At 36.6% G+C, this 19633-nt stretch overlaps 3 protein-coding genes across 5 annotated transcripts in view; all 3 read left to right on the forward strand.

Annotated features, from left to right (window-relative positions):
* The window catches only part of LOC145191224 (uncharacterized), a 29556-nt gene extending 28669 nt beyond the window's left edge, over nt 1-887 (forward strand). For all 3 annotated transcript variants that reach the window (XM_090066424.1, XM_090066425.1, XM_090066426.1), the window contains one exon: nt 6-887. In XM_090066424.1, the coding sequence (XP_089922550.1) occupies nt 6-452 (447 nt within the window). In that variant the 3' untranslated portion in view covers nt 453-887. The remainder of the gene's footprint in view (nt 1-5) is intronic.
* Nucleotides 888-1814: 927 nt separating this feature from the next.
* LOC149881989 (uncharacterized) lies at nt 1815-7823 on the forward strand. The gene is made up of 2 exons (XM_090066427.1): nt 1815-5763; nt 6534-7823. The coding sequence occupies exon 2, from the start codon at nt 6781-6783 to the stop codon at nt 7477-7479; it is 699 nt and encodes a 232-aa protein (XP_089922553.1). The 5' UTR covers nt 1815-5763; nt 6534-6780; the 3' UTR covers nt 7480-7823.
* A 3965-nt stretch (nt 7824-11788) lies between these two features.
* Nucleotides 11789-12703, forward strand: LOC149881990 (uncharacterized). The gene has a single exon (XM_090065874.1). The coding sequence runs from the start codon at nt 11789-11791 to the stop codon at nt 12701-12703; it is 915 nt and encodes a 304-aa protein (XP_089922000.1).
* Nucleotides 12704-19633: the final 6930 nt, after the last annotated feature.

Raw genomic sequence — 19633 nt, forward strand, 5'->3', positions numbered from 1 at the left:
CTCAGACTCTATCAGTGAGGTCCGGTCAACTGGGAAACGATCAAGAACTCAATTTACTGCAACATTTAATAGATGCTGGCCATTCGATTGAAAACTCTCCTGCAGTACGTATCAACAGGTATTCGTGTCGTGGCTATCTATTGAAGATGGGACACCGTTTTAATATATCTTGGAAAAAACGATGGTTTGTTTTCGACCGTAAACTTCGGGCGTTATGTTATTATCAAGATGAATGGAAAACAAAATCTAAAGGTATTCTTTACTTTCAATCAATTCAAGAAGTTTATGTGGACAACGGCGTCAAAAGAAGTCCGAATGCGAAAACAACTTTTTGCATTCGGACGCCTCAAAGGACTTACGTCTTAAATGCTCCTACGCCGATCGTGATGAGCATTTGGATTGACGTCATTATTACTGGAAGAGAAGGCGGACTCATGTCCATGACACTATAATATCAAAATTTATCCTCAAGTGTTGCCCTACAAGTGTTTTGACATCTTGAAACGATCCAAAATTCGATTTAGTGGTATATGATCCTGATAAAGCCTGTTACAATCGGGGAAGACTACGATATAAACCTCACCGATTACATTTTTACCTACCTTCTTTAGCGGAAATATTTATATAGCTGGCTTATTCGCCATTATGTAAACAAAAAACAATTGTTTCTCTTGAAACTGAATTTAAACATTTAGAAGTTGTCCGCACTCGCGGTTCTTTTTGTTATTCTCTCGAGAATTTTCAGTTTGGTCCTGTATATTAGTTTTTTTTTTTATAGACTATATTTATTTTACTTTTATACAATAATTTTTATAAAGTTTTTTTGATTGTCTATATATATATGAATGCTAATTGTTAATATCATGAAGAACACTGAAAATATCTTAGTTGGTTCTTTTTTGTTCATAATTCATTCTGGTTTTTTTTTTTTTTTTTTTTTTTTTTTCATTTTATGAAATTTTACATTTCAGATCAAGAAAATCAGCAAAAATTTAAAAGTAATATCTATAATCTTTTGCCATAAAACCCTATATGAGATTATCTGTATCGAAGCGCAGTTAAATTTCCGTCTGAGTGATATGTCAATAACAAACATAACAAAAAATTGCCTCTGCAATTAAAGGTTCATTATCTTAAGATCTTAAACGGATTTATTTACTAGATTGTTACTTACGAATTTATGTAAACAATATTTACAAAAATTCTTGGTTAAACAGAAATCGAAGACCTAACACTGCATAGGTAGCCTACAGTGCTTAATACAAGTGCCATTGATTCAGTGTTATTTTTAGAACAATATTTTAAAAACTAACTAGAAAAAAAAAAATTTTAAACATTCGAAATAAGCGATCAGGTACTTTTATTATCTAAACATGAAAAAAATTTTGATCTTCACATACACGTATCTTTCGTAATACACGATCATCTTCACACACGTCTCCACAAACCTCGTCTCGTTCTTATAACTACTATATAAAGCGGGTTCTGGCGCATTGATACTTTTCCCGTACTTAAGGGTGATAGCTTTGATGTGATGACTTACCTTTCTCATGCGTGTTCTGGCGCATTGATACCCTTATATATTGGGGGGTTGGATGTTTTTTTCCAAGATGGCGGCTGTGTATAATGAATTAGTAAAATTAATCTTGTTATGGTTTTTCCAAGATGGCGTCGTTTTTTAAATTCTTATCAGTCTTAATGTTTTCCAAGATGGCGTCGTTTTTTTAATTCTTTTTATTCAAAAAATTTTCTTACCGTAAAATATTTCTTTTTTGTTAAGTTTTAAAAAAAATTTCTTACCGTCCATGTAATCGGATTTAAAAATATTTTCTTATTTAAAAAATGTTTTTAGCGAGAACAAAGCATGCAGGTGAAGTGAAAGCGTTGTTTGATCTTTTGTTCAATAACATGAGGATGGTGTGTTTGAGAATAAGTAAAGAAGGAATAAGTGTAAAAACAAAAACAACGATAAATTTAATGTTTGAAGTGGATCTTTTTGCAGATCGGTTTGATGAGTACGTGTTTGATTTTGAGGAGCCGTTGCATGTAGGTGTTGAGAGTTATGTGAGTAAGGTGTTTAAAACGGTGAAAAGTGGTAGCGAGTTGACTTTGTCGATTTTGAATGCGGGAAGTTTGGAAATCGCCGTGAGATCTTTAGACCAGTTTGCGTATAATATTAAGGTGACGACGGAAACCGTTCAAAACGTGAATTTGAGTGAGCGCTATTCTTTTTGGTCAAAGAGAAGAGTTTTGGCTTCTAGGTTTAGCGATATGTGTAAAATGATAAATCCGACTTCGAAATTTAGAGTGGTTTTAGAGAAAGGGGTGTTGATATTTTCAATGGAGACAAGCGGTGTTTTTTCTGAGAGTTTTAAGTTTGGAGGAGAAACTGAGTATGAGAAGAAATTTGATTTGGTGCGTAAGTCTGATCAGCTGTATCGAGTTTCAAAAATAGTTTCTTTTTCGAGCGTGTTGGATGTGTTTGTGGGAGAGACGTTGATGATTTCGTCTACAGGAGAAATGGGTGTGATAAAAGTGTATTTTCTCTGAATTTTTTATTCTTGCCAAATAAAAAATTTTGTTAGTCACAAGTGATGTTTTAGAGAATGGCTAAGAAGGGGATGCTAATGCAGGGTGAATTGGGTCTGAGCAGTAAACCAGAACCGGAAAATTCGTCTTCACCAGAACCAATACGCTCGTAGCTTTTTCCAGTTTTAATGAAGAGTCCATCGCCATGAGTATTTTTATTCCAAGGACTTAGGTATAAGCCAGACCCAGTTGCGGTTAATTTTATTCCTTTTCCGTTTTTGCTCAAGTAAACTATTCCTCGTCCAGCGATTTTGTCGACCATGGCAGAACCGGCAGAAGCTCCAACACCTGAAAGTAGACCAGTGGCAAGAGCAGGGACGACTTTTGTGGCTAGAGTGCTTACGATCGTGCCTAGAAAAGGGAGTAGAGCACCGATGAATCCTCCTTCTACTTTTGCGTTGTGCATGAGTTGTTTTTTGCTGAGTTTAAGAGTGACACCTTTTCCATTGTCGTAGGCTTTTGCAATTTTGTTTAATTGGGTTTTAGTGACAGCGAGCATATGTTCACCGTTCAAGTCTTGATGAGTGAGTTTTATGCTGACTTCAGTTTCGTTTTGAATGGCTTTTTTAATTTTGTCAGCTTGTCCTTTTGAAATGTTTAGTCTTATCTTTTGATATATTTTTAATAGAAAAGGAAGAAAAAAAAAAAAATCACCGACTGAAAGCGCTTCCGGAGAAAAGATCGTGTAGAGTTGAGGAAATTTTTTCTCTGATGTGGTATCTGACGATGATGTCTTCCCCTCTAAAATCGATCAAGTGTTCATTTTGGTCAACAATTTGCGTTTCCATTCTTGAAATTTTGCTGACAACGATGGGAAGGTAAATCAAGTGAAAAGGTTTTTTAACAATTTTTTCGCCGGGTACAACTTGTGGGTAAAAGGAGTAAATGTCGTTTGTCGTTTTACCGTCAAAATAAGACGAGCCGATAATGTCGTTAGTTACTCGGATCACTGCAGTTTCTTCAATTCTCACAATGTTTTCAGACTCGTAGGTGTCGATGACGCTTGTGACTTTATTAGGGTCAACAGGGTCTTCTTTTTTCTCAACGTAGGTGTATTCGTTTTTGTCGAATCCGAGTAGCGATCCTATGCTGTTATTCATGTTAAAATCAACCCAGTATCTTGTCGTTGCTGTAGGCTTTCCAAAAGTCAATACGGCTTTTAACGAAGACTCGTTTGCTGTAATGGTGACTCCGTCTACTCTATACAAGCTTCCTGTTTGTTTTTGCATTTCATTTTGAAGGTATTCGTTGAGCTGGTTGATTTCGTAGGATCCTTCTTGAATGTAGATGGTGTAGCTTTTTGAGCCAGCGTTTGGGCTGTATCTGAAAACGTTATTTTTAGAGGTGATGTTGGGGTAGCTTCGATAGGTTTCGAGCCCCACAAGTGCCATTTCGTACTATTTGTTTAAATCCAGCTCGATGGGTCTTTCAAAGTATGTTTTGATGGAGCTGTTTGATACGGTGGGTGTATCTTTTTTCGATTTTGCAAGCAAATAAAATCCAGACATGTTTTTTTATACGTTTGGAAAATAAAAATCGTCAAACCCGCTTCTGTATTTTCCATGGTCTTTTTTGGAGGATAGATCAATGACGGTAAATCCGTGGGGTTGAGACCAGCAGTATTTGCAAAACTTTTTAAATTCTTCTTTTTTCATGTTACTGGAAACGTGATCTTGATAAATGTGGTTCATATTTTTATCGTCTTGAGGAAAGAGGCAAATAAAGTTGGCATTTTCTCGGATGATTTGTCTGGGGAGCAAGAAATAATTTTGAGCGAGGTAAAAGCAGTCGACGTTGGAGTGTCTTCCTCGAATGTAATATTTTTCGCACGTGTTTTGTCTAGTGAGTTGCAAGTCATCAAAGATCATCAAATTGTTTTTAGTTGAGTCTAAGGAATTAGGTTCAGGCACGTCTTCTTCATTTTCGAAAAATTGACACTCCATGTCTGTTTCTCCTTCCCTATTTTTAGATGTTTCTTCAATGACAGCTTCAGGACTGGAGTTTAACTTTTCTATTTTGCTTTGAATGTTGAATAATTGGAGAATGAGTTCTTTTGGTAGTATCTTCTAAAAGGCTTTTTTGAGTATTTTGTATTCGGGTTGGAAAAGAGATTTGCCAAAGACTTGCAAGTGGTTATAATCCAGCCATCCAGGTCTAAGCAGTAAATTGAGCAGCAACGTTGTTTTTCCGCAACCGGAATTTCCGACGATGATTCCTCGAATGCTTCTTGGCAAAAGCTTGTTGTTGTATCTTTTGGTTTTTCCGATATTCCATGACAAATCAATGACTTCCATTTTGTACCAGGAAAAAAAAATGTTTTTCTTTGTTTAAAATGTACTGCGTTAAATGCAAAAGGAAAACTGAAACCATTCACTTGAAAAATGAGATGACAAAAAACAACAGACATATGTTGAAAGGGACTTGTGACTCTTGCGGAACGACCAAATGCAAGTTTGTTTCTTCGACAACAAAAGGAGGTGATTTGGTGGAAACGATCAACAATTTTACAAAAAACGTAAAGCTTCCGGGGCAAAAATATGCAGGAGAAATACACCTTCCAGGAATGAACTTTGCAGGACCTGGCACAAGAACGGACTTAAGGCTCACACCAACCGGCATGTATCAACCTTGAAGCAAGCCGAAAGACCGAATGGACAATGCAACGTACCACCACGATTTGGCTTATATGCATTCCAAAGACCCTGCCATTAGGAAATTAGCAGATCAAATGTTGCTTGAAGAATTGGACTCCATTCCAAACCCCACTCAAAAAGAAATAAACGAAAGAAATATTATCAAACCCATCATCAAAGCCAAAGTTAAATTTGGATTGGGTGTCTCTAAAAAAAAAAAATGCCTCTGAAATGGACGGATCAGCTTGCAGAGGAGCTTCATAAACCAGTCATTCGCCATTTTAAAAGAAGAAGGGTGATTGTGAACGACATTGATGTGATATGGGCTGCAGATTTGGTTGACATGCAATCGTTTTCAAAATTTAACAAGGGCGTAAAATATTTGCTCATGGTGATCGACGTGTTTTCAAAGTATGGATGGATCGTTCCATTAAAAAGCAAAACGGGTCTTGAAGTGTCTAAAGCGTTGAAAAAGATTTTCGGTGAAACAAAATGCGTCAAATTCTGGGTGGATGAAGGAAAAGAATTTTACAACAAGCACGTGAAAGCGTTGGGTGTTCAATTGTACTCCACTGAAAACGAGGAAAAAAGTTGTGTCGTTGAGCGATGGAACAGAACGATGAAAGAGAGAATGTTTAAATATTTTTTAGCCAACAACACCAATAAATACATTGACGTATTAGATAAGATGGTGAAAAATTACAACTGCACAAGGCACTCTTCCATCAAAATGACTCCAGTGGAAGCCAGCGATGAAAAGAATAAAAGTAAGGTCTGGATTAATCTGAATGGTAAACAGAGAGAAAGAGCAAAACCGAAATTTTCTATGGGTGACAAAGTGCGAATCACAAAAAAGAAGTCTCATTTTGAAAAGGGGTATACACCGAGATGGACTGAAGAGCTTTTTACCGTGTCAAAAGTTCAGTATACGGATCCTCCTACGTATAAAATTGCTGATGCTAACGGTGAAGAAATTCAAGGCAATTTTTACGAGCAGGAGATGCAAAAGACGCATCAGGATATATTTAGAATTGAAAAAATCGTTCGCAAAACCAAGAGTAGATCATTGGTCAAATGGTTGGGGTATTCAGATTCGTTTAATTCGTGGGTGGACAATAAAGAATTGATCAGTTTGCTTTCGAGCGACATTGGTCATTTCCTTACTGAAAAAAATTTTCAGGTCCATTAAAAAATGAGCAAGATGATGGTTTTGTTTGAGCCCTTTATAAATGAGTACCTTAAGACGGAGGATTACGAGGAGTCGTATTATTATTCACCTTATGAAGAAAAATACCATTACAAGATTTACAGCTTTGAAAATGATTTGGATTTCACCATTATTCGTCGAAAGGATAAATTTGAGTTGAGAATAAAGTATGGAGGGATTCGTTTTGAAAAAAGCGGAATGGTGTTGGAGGATATGTTCGAATATGCTCGAAGAAAAATAAATAAAGTCAAGGAGCACGTCAAGGAGCTGAATTTTGAAATGATCTAAAAATTCGAAGAATTTCCACGGGTCCAAAAAGGATCTAAAAAAATTTCTTTCCCATTAAAAAAGATGAATTTTGTGACGATTGAGAATTTTGACGAGAGCAAATTATTGGCTGGGGAGATTTACGCAACCACAAAGCCCATTCTGTACCAAAAGATTCCGCTGTATTACGAGTATGCAAATGGAAAAGGTCCTTTTATTTTAAGAACCCCCGTTTTGTTTTCTTTGGGTGTGTTTGAAAATCGCAGTGTGGAAACGAAAGAGCTGACGGGATATTCCATGTCTTTTGTTGCTTTTGACGATAAAAAGGGCATGACAGCAGAAGAAGAAAAGTTCATAGAGGTGACTGAAAAAATATCAAAATTTCTTCGCGAGCAAGTCAACCTTAAAACAGCCTTGTTGAAAAAAGGAGGAAGAACGGAAAAAATAATGACAGAGTATTTGTCCATTTTTAAAAACAAATCTGCGATGATATCGCCAAACGCGTCTCCCATATTTTTCGGAAAGTTGTATACAAAAGAAAAGAGCATCACTTCTTTGTTTTGCAAAAAGGAGAACAAAAAGATGGTAAAAGCAGATCCATTGGGGTATGTTCGTCAAAGGTGTTTTGCTATTGCGTCTTTGAGAATTGAAGGCGTTTTTATTAGCTCTCAGATCGAGTCTATTCAAGTCAAGCTTCCAGAAGTGTTCATCACTAAAAATGCTCCTTCTGTTCAAAGCATTATGAGCGATTTGGATTTGGATGAATCTGACGAAGAAATGTGAAAAAATAAAACGATATAAAGAATTTTCTTTTCATATAAAAAAGATGGAACTTGTATACGGAGCCGATGAAACAAAAATGACGCCTCTTCACTATGCATCTCGAAGCGGTCACATTGAAGTGGTCAAATTATTGGTGCAAAACGGAGCCGATGTCAACGCAAAGGGGAGAGTCTGAATCTGATGAGGTCCTTTTTAAATTTTACACGAATTTAAAAATGATCAACGTCGAAGGAATAAAATTGCCAAATGAGGCTTTGACCAACTTTCAATTGATAGAGGATGTTAAAAAGCTGAAAATAAGAAACTTTCGAGGTGTTTTTGAAAGAGACACATTGCCGAAAAAACCGAGAAGAAAAGAATGTGGCATTGTGAATACGGGAGACTCAGGCACAGGCGGATTTCATTGGGTGTGCTGGTTCAAAGACGGTGATAAGAAATGCAGTTTCGATTCTTACGGTCAACCTCCTCTTGTCGAACTGGTTCACTATTTGAAGAGCCCCATTTATTATAACAGCGACAGGGTTCAGTTTGGTGATGCCTCTTATTGTGGTCACTTGTGTCCACAATAAGAGACATCACCAAACTGAATTTTCACAAAGCGATTAATTTGAACGAGCCGACCAATCTTCACGACGCTGCCACTAAAAATTACGTGGACGTCAGCTCGAGCATGCGCGTCAAAACAGACGGATAGAGCACCATCACTGCAGACTTGGATTTAAATTCCAATAAATTGATCAATGTGAAAGATCCGACCGCTTTAAAAGACGCAGCGACAAAAAGCTATGTCGACACAAAAGTGGCATATACAGTATGCGACAAAAGTGTTTACATGTTTTTGAAAAATATTCTTTTTTAAAATAAATGATTGAAATACATGTTTATATTTCAATATATATATACCAAAATAAAGGTAATTCATTGTAGTTTCATGTTTTGAGCCTGAATTTAAATGAATGAGAAGTGTTTATAGCAAATTATTTATTGAAACAAAATGTCAGATGTAAACAGTTTTGTCGCGATTTATGCTATTATTAATTTTAATGCGAAATTAATACTTTGTGTAGCCTCCACGACTTCTAATGACTGCTGCAATTCTCGCAGGCATGCTACCAATCAACTTCTTGCATTCTTCAACAGTTATCGAACTCCAAACATACTCAACTCGTTCCCATAATTCTTGTCGACTGGCTGCTCTTGTTTCATAATTATAAACTCGATTCTTCGACCAAAGATTCTCGATCGGGTTAAGATCGGGACTTTGCGCAGGCCACTCTAGAATCTTAAATTTCTTCGAATTTAGGAATTCTAATGTAATTTTTGCCTTGTGCTTTGAATCATTGTCTTGCATAAAAAGTGTCGAACGAATTTGCTTTCGCCATCCTCGTAAACTAGGCAAATAGCCATTGTTTAAAATGTCAATATAATGTTTCGCGTCCATTATTCCATCAATTTTTACGATTTTACCAACACCAGACGAAGAGAAACATCCCCAAAACAACAACTTTCCGCCGCCATGTTTTACTGTTGGAATAAAGTCACGATCAGAAATTCCTCCTCCAGCTTTTTTCCATACATATCGAATGCCATCAGAGCCAATCAAGTTAATCTTGCTTTCGTCTGTCCAAATCACCTTACTCCACTCAGCAAAAGTCCAGTTTTCATACTTCTTTGCAAATTCCAATCGTTGTTTACGATGTTTCGGTGTTAGTAGTGGTTTCTTGATCTTCTTTTTTGCCTTGAATCCAATTCTCTTGAGTTCTCTCTGCACTGTTCGAGTACTTACCACTGTACCTTGAGCATTATTTAATTGTTTCTTTACATCGTGTACTGATTTTGCTTTATTTGTCATGATTAATCTAGAAATTGTTCTCTGATCTCGAGTAGTGAAAATTTTCTTGCGTCCATTTTTGTTGCATTTCTTCTCTATATCGTTTCGCTTCTTAATTTTATAGACTAAACAATAAGATATATTAAGTTCTCGTCCTGTCTCACGAAGAGACAATCCTGATTTAAGCTTCTGAACAGCTAAATTTTCAATTTCTTTCGACACTTTCTTCATTCTTTCAATTATAATTTTTCTGTTGTTTACATTACGAATTTTAAGTTTAAATAAACCGTTTATTACTAATTGAGATATGTTTTATTTAAACAAATTAAAAATATAGCCACAAAGTATTAATTTCGCATTAAAATTAATAATAGCATAAATCGCGACAAAACTGTTTACATCTGACATTTTGTTTCAATAAATAATTTGCTATAAACACTTCTCATTCATTTAAATTCAGGCTCAAAACATGAAACTACAATGAATTACCTTTATTTTGGTATATATATATTGAAATATAAACATGTATTTCAATCATTTATTTTAAAAAAGAATATTTTTCAAAAACATGTAAACACTTTTGTCGCATACTGTAACAATATTTCTTACGTAGATATTAACATGACGTCATACAAGTTAACTAATTTGGCTGAACCCACTTTATCCTCAGATTCAGCCATAAAAATTACGTGGACACGCACGCGTCAGGTGGAACTACTGTGGGAACCGCGGACTTGGATTTAAATTCGCATAAACTGATCAATGTGCTTGATCCTTCAAACGCGCAAGATGGAGCGACGAAAAGTTACGTCGACTTGTTGTTGCAAAAATCGAGTTTGACCAGTGTCGTTCCAGGATCCAGTTTCACCAGTTTGGGCTTTAAATTCCAGACGGTGGCGGCGCTAACCACTGCTCCTGTGTTTGCGTTTTCCGCAAAATCTGGAGTGTTGAGAAGATTGTGGCTGGCTGTGAGTGGAACCATTGGTCAAGTTTTTATTTGAATCTTTACAGACGGTGAAATTAACGTTGGAAATTATGCAGAAACAACGGAAGGAATTGGAGTAGATGCTGTAGGACTTGCTTGCGACTTGCTCTTTTGCCCTCTCGGAGGAGGACCTGCATACGCCAACTCTTTGCAAGGATGCAACGTTGCCAGCACCACTTCAATGGGAGGATACTTTACGCTAGACATGCCTTTCAGAAACGACGTCTCCATTCAACTGGTGAACAAAAATGCTACAGCCATCACGTATTGGATTCAACCGTTCATTTCCACTCTTGCTTCTATTCCTGCCACCATTCCTCTTTTCAAACTTTACTGCAGGACGTTCCGATATTTAAACATGAAGTATGGAAGCGAATATGTCTTGATGAACACCAATGGAAAAGGAAACGGAGTTTTTTTGTAATACATCAGAGTGCACATCATCGGCTCTTCTGAAAACTGGTGGGAATTCAGAGTCAAAATGTACGACGGAAATTTACCTCCCGGAAACGGCACCGTTCTCACTCCTTGGACTCCATACAACACCAACAATTACACCTACTTTCCTGGTTACGACGGTGACAGCACATGCATCTTTTCATCCTCAGGATTGGAAGATTTTTACTTGTCGTCGTGGAATGGAGCAAATTTGACTTCTTTCAACAACAAGTCGTCAGGTCTAGTATACCAATCCAATGCTTCCATCGGGTCCACCACCACCATTTCGTTTTACAGAAATTTCGGAGAAGCAGATTCCATGCCCAGCGTCGCAGCCGGCAGAAGACTCGTCGTCACGCTCAACTCAGGTGACGCGCAAGTCGGACAATCCGGAAGCTTTTACCTTCTTCTCGGGCAAGTGTTTTATTACGCATAAAATTATGCTAGGAGCTAAAGCGTACGCATAGGTTTAGCGGAACCATGAAAAAATATTATGCAAAATAAAATAAATAAATTTCAGCACAAATGAAAATGTCTATTCGCTACTCCGTGGCTTTAAGAATCTGTGATAAACTTTTGCAAATAGTGGACACTAAAGAAAGGTATCGGCATTTTCTTGAAAGTAAAAAAGAAGAGGAGGACATCGAAAGAAGAGAAAGATTGAGAAAAAAGTTTCCTTTACTGTTAAAAAGATGAGAAGAATTGTTTGTTATGACGGGAAGAAGTTGAAAGGCACAGTTTATTTTAACGAAAATTTGGTTCATCCTCCTAGAAAGGTGCGTTCCAAATGCGAAATATTTGCTCAAAGAGACATTAAGCTGAATCGTTTATCAAAGCAAACGATTGTTTTTATGTTTGGAATTAAAGTGGACAGCGGGATGGCTTTGGTGAATTTGAGACATGATCTAAATTTAAAGCTGAATTATTTCAGTCACTTTTGCTTTTTTCAGAATTGGTAGATAACGTCGTCATGGAAATTTATAACAGAAGCGACAAGGACGTCGTGATTTGATTCCATCGGGAAAAGAAATTTTTTATTTCTCCTTAATAAAAAAATGGATTATAACAGTTACAAAGAAATATACCCCACTCTTCCAACGACTCCTGCAGATGAAGGAGGACACGTTTACCGTCTTCAAAAAATAAGCGAAATCCAAAAAGAGATGGGCAACAAGTGGAAAAAGAGGGTTCATCTCAGCAAAAAGTACCATCGCGTTTTCAGGATCATTTCGAATGTGGACAATACAATGCAAGGCTTGTGCATAGCTTTTGGTTTTTGCGAAGATTACGAAAAAGTTCTTTACGGATTCAAGCACACCTTAACTCTTGTGAGAAAAAGCGACGTTGATGTGATTTTTAAGAGCGCTGAAACAGCCGCAGGAAAAGTAACCTTGAGCAAACTGTCTTTGTTCATGCCTCATGTCACTCCCTCTGTTATGGCAAACTACCGTCTTTACAAACTCATCGAGTCCAAAGAGGACGTTCCGTTGTCGTTTAGATCCAGACAGTGCGACACCATTGCCGTGCCAGTGTCCAATACGTTCAGTTGGAGGTTGAGTGCTAGATCAGCCAGTGAACGACCGAGGTACATCATTGTTGGATTTCAGACCAATAAAGACGGCAGTCAAGATGTAAACCCTTCCGTATTCAACCACTGCGATTTGAAAAACATGTATGTGACCTTAAACAGCGAAAGGTACCCTGCTGTGGATTACGACTTGTCCTTTACAAACAACAAATTTTCGAGAATTTACAGGGACGCGTGCAAGTTTGACAACAAGATTTTTGGAATCAGCGAAATTATCGCCCAACCGAATATAACAGCGCTGAATTACAGGCACATTTGCCCTCTTTTCGTTTTTGACGTAAGCAAGCAGGCTGAGAGGTTGAAGTCGACCGTGTTGGACGTGCAAATTAAAGCCACCTTTAACGCAAACATTCCTGCAGAACTCAAGCCTTTGCCGTGGTGATCTCTGACAAGCTGCTCAGAATCAAATCCGACGGAAACAAAATGAACGTTGTGTATTAGGAAAAAATAAATTGCTCCTTAATAAAAGGATGAATTTTACGAAAAAGGATTTGAAAAATTTACTTATCGAAAATGGCGTTTCCAAATCGTCGAAAAGCAAAATAGGTTTGGCGATGATTGCGTTGGAGAACCATCTGATCGATAAAAATGCGATGATGGAGGATGTCAAATCGATAGACTCCAAATACGAAAGGCTCCGTTCGATCCGAAACAATCCCGTGGCTGTAAAAGTGATCGAATACGGCTCTCTTTACAAAGCGATGAAAGAGACGGGACACGGCAACAATTATTTGGAGAAGTGAAACGGCAAAGTGGATGAAAACGGATTTAAAATAGAAATTCTAAAATAAAATGTCGTTTCACCCGTTTTTTCTAGAGTGTAGCAAAAGAGAGCCTGATGTAAAAAAGAAAAGACAGCTCGAGGCTCTTGCATTCAAGGCTGAAAGCGGCTCGTTCAAAATTCCTGAAATGTACAGCGATGAAAAAAGAGACGAGCTTTACGCGATTTTGTGGGAAGAAAAAGAGGATGACTTTTCGCGGATGGAAAAAAAAATCAAAGAGCACAACAGAGAGTGGAGCAATTTGAAAAAGCGAGAAAAGCTGAGAGCGCTCGACAGACGCGTTCTTGAATTGGACTGCGATTGGGAAGAAAAGAAAAAAATGTCTGGAAAACTGAAAATGGACGCGATGCTCCAAAAATTCGAAAAATTTCCAAAATTTGCTGAAAAATAAAAAAATTGAATTCGAGTAAAATAAATTACAACGAATAAAAAAGATGGATGTATACAACGTATGCGATGATGGCCCTGATTGTTTTCGACCAAACCTTGGTTATTTTGTTGATGAAAATGGAGATCGAAATTTGGTTGAATACGATTATTATTCTGATCTTCGATATTTTATTGACGCATCTGGAATTCGACGCCATTTTCTTTATGATGAAAATGAATACGATAATGGCGTTGACGATCCTTGTTATTGGTATTTTATCGATGGAAATGGAAATCGTCGTTATCTTTTATTAAGTTATTTTGACTTTAAGATTATTAACCGTGATGAGTCAGGTCGTGAGTATTATATTAATGATCATAACATTCGTCGATATTGTGATGATGATTCGTCAGATGATGATTTCAGCGATGATGATTCGTCAGATGATGATTTCAGCGATGATGATTCGTCAGATGATGATTTCAGCGATGATGATTCGTCAGATGATGATTTCAGCGATGATGATACCAGCGATGATGATATGGGAAGACGGTTAGAAATAGAGATGGATTCGTTAGATGTGTCAGAAAATGATATCATCGCAGAAGAGTGGGAAGAACTTCAAAAATTCGCTTCAAGACATTGGATGGGTAGATTTTGCGCTCCTGCTGCTTAATTTTTTAAATTCTTTTTGAAGAATTGAAAAATTTGCTGAAAATAAAAAAAATGAATTCGAGTTAAAGAAATTTTCTTTACATTAAAAAAGATGTATACACTGCAAGAAAGTTTTGAAGAAGCGGAAAGAGATTTTAAACAAAAAATGAGACTGCTGGAAATAGATTTTGAAAAACAAAAAATACAGCTGGAAATAGAGCATGAAGAAATTGAAAGATATTTTGAAAAAATGTTTGATGATGTGAGAAAAAAGTTTGAAATAGATTTGGATAATATTAGAAGACAGATGTACATAAATTTTGAAGAAGATAAAATACAGCTGAAAAGAGGGAAGGAATACATAAAAATACTGCTGGAAAGAGATTTGGAAGAAAAACGTTCTGATATACAAAAAGATTGTCCTCCTGCTGCTTAAAAAAATCCATTTTTAATTCTTTTTGAAGAATTGAAAAAAAATTGAATTCGAGATAAATAAATTTTGACATTTAAAAAAGATGCTTTACACAAAAAAGGTATTAAAAGATTTGCTGGTTAAAAATGGTGTTACTCAAACATCAAACAATTTTTTGGCTTTGACACTGATCGCGTTTGAAAACCATTTGATCAATAAAGACGATTTAATGGAAAAGGTGAAATAAAAAAGACCCGTGGGAAGACCGAGAATACATGAACCAAAAGAGAAAAAACCGATCGATCCTAAATGGAAAAGACTTGAAAACATCAGAAATCATCCTTTCACTTATAAAATAACCCATGTGGAAACGGGAAAAGTGACTGAATATAATTCTCATTACCAATTAAGAAAAGAAACGGGTCACTACTGGAAATACTTTGACGATAAACACGGTTATCAAATAGAAGTGTCATGAAATTTAAATTTTCTGAAAATTAAAATTTATTTTGCTGAAATTTTAAATTTGAAAATGGGTTAAAGAAATTTTTTTCCCTATATAAAATGGATAGAATGAACATGAAATATTTAAAAGTGATGGCAAAAGGCCGCGACGTTAAAGGCTACTCAAAAATGAGAAAAGCCGAGCTCATTGAAGCTATAAAAAATACAAAACCTGTCATTGGGTATGGGCCTGTTAATGATACCGTAGTCAGGATTGTTCGTCCACCTGTTAAAGTTTCTGTGAAACCTGCAAAAGTACGGTTTGTTGTTGGACCTGACTTGACTTCGTTTGGGTCTGCTCGCTTGCAAAATCGGGTAACAAGAGACATCGCATCCATCCTTGACACACCTGTTACCGATTCAACAAACGATATTGCACCTAGACCCGATTACATCGCTGCACCAAGACCTGGGTTGCTTTCAAGAATTGCAACATCTGTCTACAACGGTTTTAACCAAATAAATGCTCTCGTTGATCCATACGTTCCGAAAACAGCGTGAGAAATGGAGTGGAAAAAACGATTAAGTCTCTCAAAGGTGTTGTATTTGGTGCTCCCGATTACATCGCTTCACCAAGGTCTTTTAAAATAAAGTTTAATATGACTGAACATGCAGCAGAGCGTGCTGTCAGACAATTTTCTTACGCTCCTTCTTCTCAATACCAAGACCTTGCCTCCTTTTTTAATTTGGTAAGAGAGTCTGCTATTCAAACCATGGAAGGAGAAAGAAACACTAAAGTTAGGATTATTTTAACCTGCGAAATGAAATCTGTAAGCATCTTGTCTGGTGAGGAAGTTACTAGAACGGCTAACTTTTCATCCAACTCTGAAATTATTCTAGCGGCTACGGATGTAAGAACGTTAATGAGCCAAATGGAAGAAAAAATCTTGGAAAATAGTGTTAAATACAACAAGTTGGGTTCCAATGGCGTCATGTCTAAGATTTTAAAAATGGACATTAACTTTATCGATTACAGACCTCTCAGCGGTTCTTCCTACATGGAGCTACCTACCAAGTTGAAAAACAAAAAGGCAATCGTCAACATGGAAAGCAACGACAATGAATGTTTCAAGTGGTGTGTTACCAGAGCGTTGAATCTAAAAAATAGAGACAACGAAAGAATTGATGATGACTTGATTCTAAAACCTGAAGAGTTGGATTGGGACGGAATTAAATTTCCTGTTTCTTACCATAAAATCGACAAGCTTGAAGCGAATAATCCAGAAATTAGCGTGAACGTCTATGAGTATGAAGAAAAAGCACCTCAACCTTTGCGAGTATCTGATTTTGTGGACCGAAAGCACTGTGTTGATTTGTTGTATATTTCAAACGAAGACAGCAGCCATTATTGTCTCATTAAAAATTTCAGTCGGTTTGCTAGCTCTTCAACATCAAAAGGTAAAAGAAAACTACATTTTTGCAGAAGGTGCATGCAAGGTTTTGACCAAGAAGAAAAACTACAAAAACATCGAGAAGACTGCTATGATAACGCTCCAATGAGAATCGATCTTCCTAAAGAAGGAACAATCCTTGAGTTTAAAAACTACAACAAGACTATAAGACATCCGTTTATGGTCTATGCCGACTTTGAAAGTTTCATCAAACCCATCGATGACAACACTGAATATAATAATAAAGAGTCGTATACCAAACAATATCAAAAGCATGTTCCAAGCTCCATCGTCTATTATATCAAATGCTTCGACGAAACCATTTACAAGGGAAAGCTTGAAACGTACACAGCTGAAAGCGATGAGGACGATGTGGCTAAAAATTTTATCAACATGCTTGAAGAAGACCTCAAAAAGATTTGGAACGACAGCGATTTACAACAAAAACACTGGGAAAAAAATAAAATAGTGACTGATGAGGATGAAAAGAAATTTAAAGGTGCAACCATTTGCCACATTTGCAATAAAGATCTTAACGGTGATAAAGTTTTAGACCACTGTCATTTGACTGGAAAATACCGTGGTGCTGCCCATAACAAATGCAACTTGGATTATAAAATTCCAAAATTTATTCCCGTTGCCTTTCATAACTTGTCTGGCTACGACTGTCATTTATTCATCAAGAAATTAGGTGGAAAGCTCAATTGCATACCCAACAATGAAGAAAATTACATCAGCTTCTCAAAAAAAATCAAAGTGAGAGACTTTATTAATAAGAAAGGTAAACTTCAAGGAGTTTTGAAAGAAATAAGGTTTATTGACACCACCAGGTTCATGCCTGAAAAATTAAAAAAACTGGCTAAAAATCTAAACGACGATCAACGCAAAAACGTTAGAAAATATTTTCCTGAAGAGAAACAGTTCAACTTGATAAGAAAAAAAGGCATTTACCCTTACGAATGGGTAGACTCCATTAAAAAGTTTTCCGAAACGCAATTGCCTCCTATCAAAGCGTTTGATTCCAAATTGGACGATGAACCAGCAAAAGATGAAGACTTCGCGCATGTGCAAAACGTTTATAAAGAATTTGGATGCAAAACGTTTAAAGATTACCACGAGCTATTTAACAAGTCTGATGTGCTGATTCTAGCTGATGCCTTTGAAAATTTTAGAGACGTGTGCATAAAATGTTACGGTCTTGATCCCGCCTGGTATTACACCTCTCCTGGATTAGCCTGGCACGCCATGTTAAAGAAAACTGAAATTAAATTGGAATTGTTATCCGATATTAATATGCTCAACATGATCCGAAAAGGAATACGCGGTGGGATTAGCATGATCTCGAACCGATTTGGAAATGCCAATAACAAATACATGGACAAATACGATCCTTCAAAACCATCCAAATTCCTTCAGTATTTAGACCCCAACAATTTATACGGATGGGCTATGAGCAAACCTCTTCCCGTTGGTGGATTTAGATGGATGACTGAAGAAGAGCTTTTAAACTGGCGACATTGTCGCATGCCGTGCATTCTTGAAGTCGATTTAGATTACCCTGATCACCTTCATGATTTACACAATGACTACCCTTTAGCCCCTGAAAGATTAACCATTGGAAAAGTAGACAAACTCGTTCCCAATTTAAACAACAAAATAAAATAGTCGTTCATCATGAAAACCTAAAACTCTATGAACGATTGGGTTTAATCATCACCAAAATTCACAGAGGAATCAACTTTAGAGAAGAACCTTTCATGAAAGAATACATCGACCTCAACACCAAGGAGAGAACAAGAGCTACCAACGAATCTGATAAGGAATTTTTCAAACTCATGAACAACTCCGTCTTTGGAAAAACCATGGAAAATATTCTAAAGCGCGTTGATGTCAGACTGATCACCACAAAAAAAGAAGCCTTAAAATTGTCCAAAGTCCCTCGTTATAAACGAAAGACCATTTTTGATGAAAACTTAATCGCGGTTCACATGGAAAAAACAAAATGTTTTTATGATAAACCTGTTTACTTAGGAATGAGCATCCTCGACATCAGCAAAACTTTGATGTTTGGGTTCCATTACGACTACATCAAACCTAAATACGGTGATCGCGCAAAATCACTCATGACTGACACTGACTCGCTTTTTTAAGAAATCGAAACGATCTTAAAAACATGTTTGACACAAGCAACTTTCCTAAAGACCATCCTGCTATTGAAAACGCTGGGTTTGAAGTAGGCTTAAATAATAAGATCATCGGCATGTTCAAAGACGAGGCAGGTGGATAAATAATCATACAATTTGTTGGGCTTAGACCTAAACTTACTCCTACAAGATCCCTAAAGAAAAAAAAGAACACAAAAAATGCAAAGGGATGAAAAAGAAAGTCGTTGAAAATCGCATCACTCACCAAGATTTCTACGACTGCTTAATGAATGAAGAAGAAAAACATGCAACCATGAACGTTTTCCGATCCCGTCTTCACGACGTTTACACCGAAGAAATCAACAAAGTCGCACTCAGCCCTAACGACGACAAAAGGATCAGGCAAAAGGGTAAACACAGCACGTGGGCTATTGGTCACTACAAAACAAGATCCGATTACATCGCTAAATAATTTTAAATCCGATTACATGGACGGTAAGAAATTTTTTTTAAAACTTAACAAAAAAAAAGAAATATTTTACGGTAAGAAAATTTTTTGAATAAAAAGAATTAAAAAACGACGCCATCTTGGAAAACATTAAGACTGATAAGAATTTAAAAAACGACGCCATCTTGGAAAAACCATAACAAGATTAATTTTACTAATTCATTATACACAGCCGCCATCTTGGAAAAAAACATCCAACCCCCCAATATATAAGGGTATCAATGCGCCAGAGCACGCATGAGAAAGATAAGTCATCACATCAAAGCTATCACCCTTAAGTATGGGAAAAGTATCAATGCGCCAGAACCCGCTTTATATAGTAGTCTTATAGAATACGGACAGAAACAACTTGGACTTTGTTTTATTAAGTATGAATTCTACTTATATATCCATATTAGTTAATTATTATTTTTATGTCTCTCATATGCCTCCCTTTGTAAATTCTTCTCTTTAAGTAATTGTTCTTGAGCCAAACGTTCTTTCGTATTCAAAGAAGATACTTCGGTATAGAATCTTTCCATTATAGTTGGACCAACTAAGGAAAAAG

The sequence above is a fragment of the Hydra viridissima genome, unplaced genomic scaffold, assembly GCF_058129835.1.
Source record: "Hydra viridissima isolate aposymbiotic clone 2 unplaced genomic scaffold, HvirCarnegie_v1 scaffold_11, whole genome shotgun sequence".
NCBI lineage: Eukaryota > Metazoa > Cnidaria > Hydrozoa > Anthoathecata > Hydridae > Hydra > Hydra viridissima.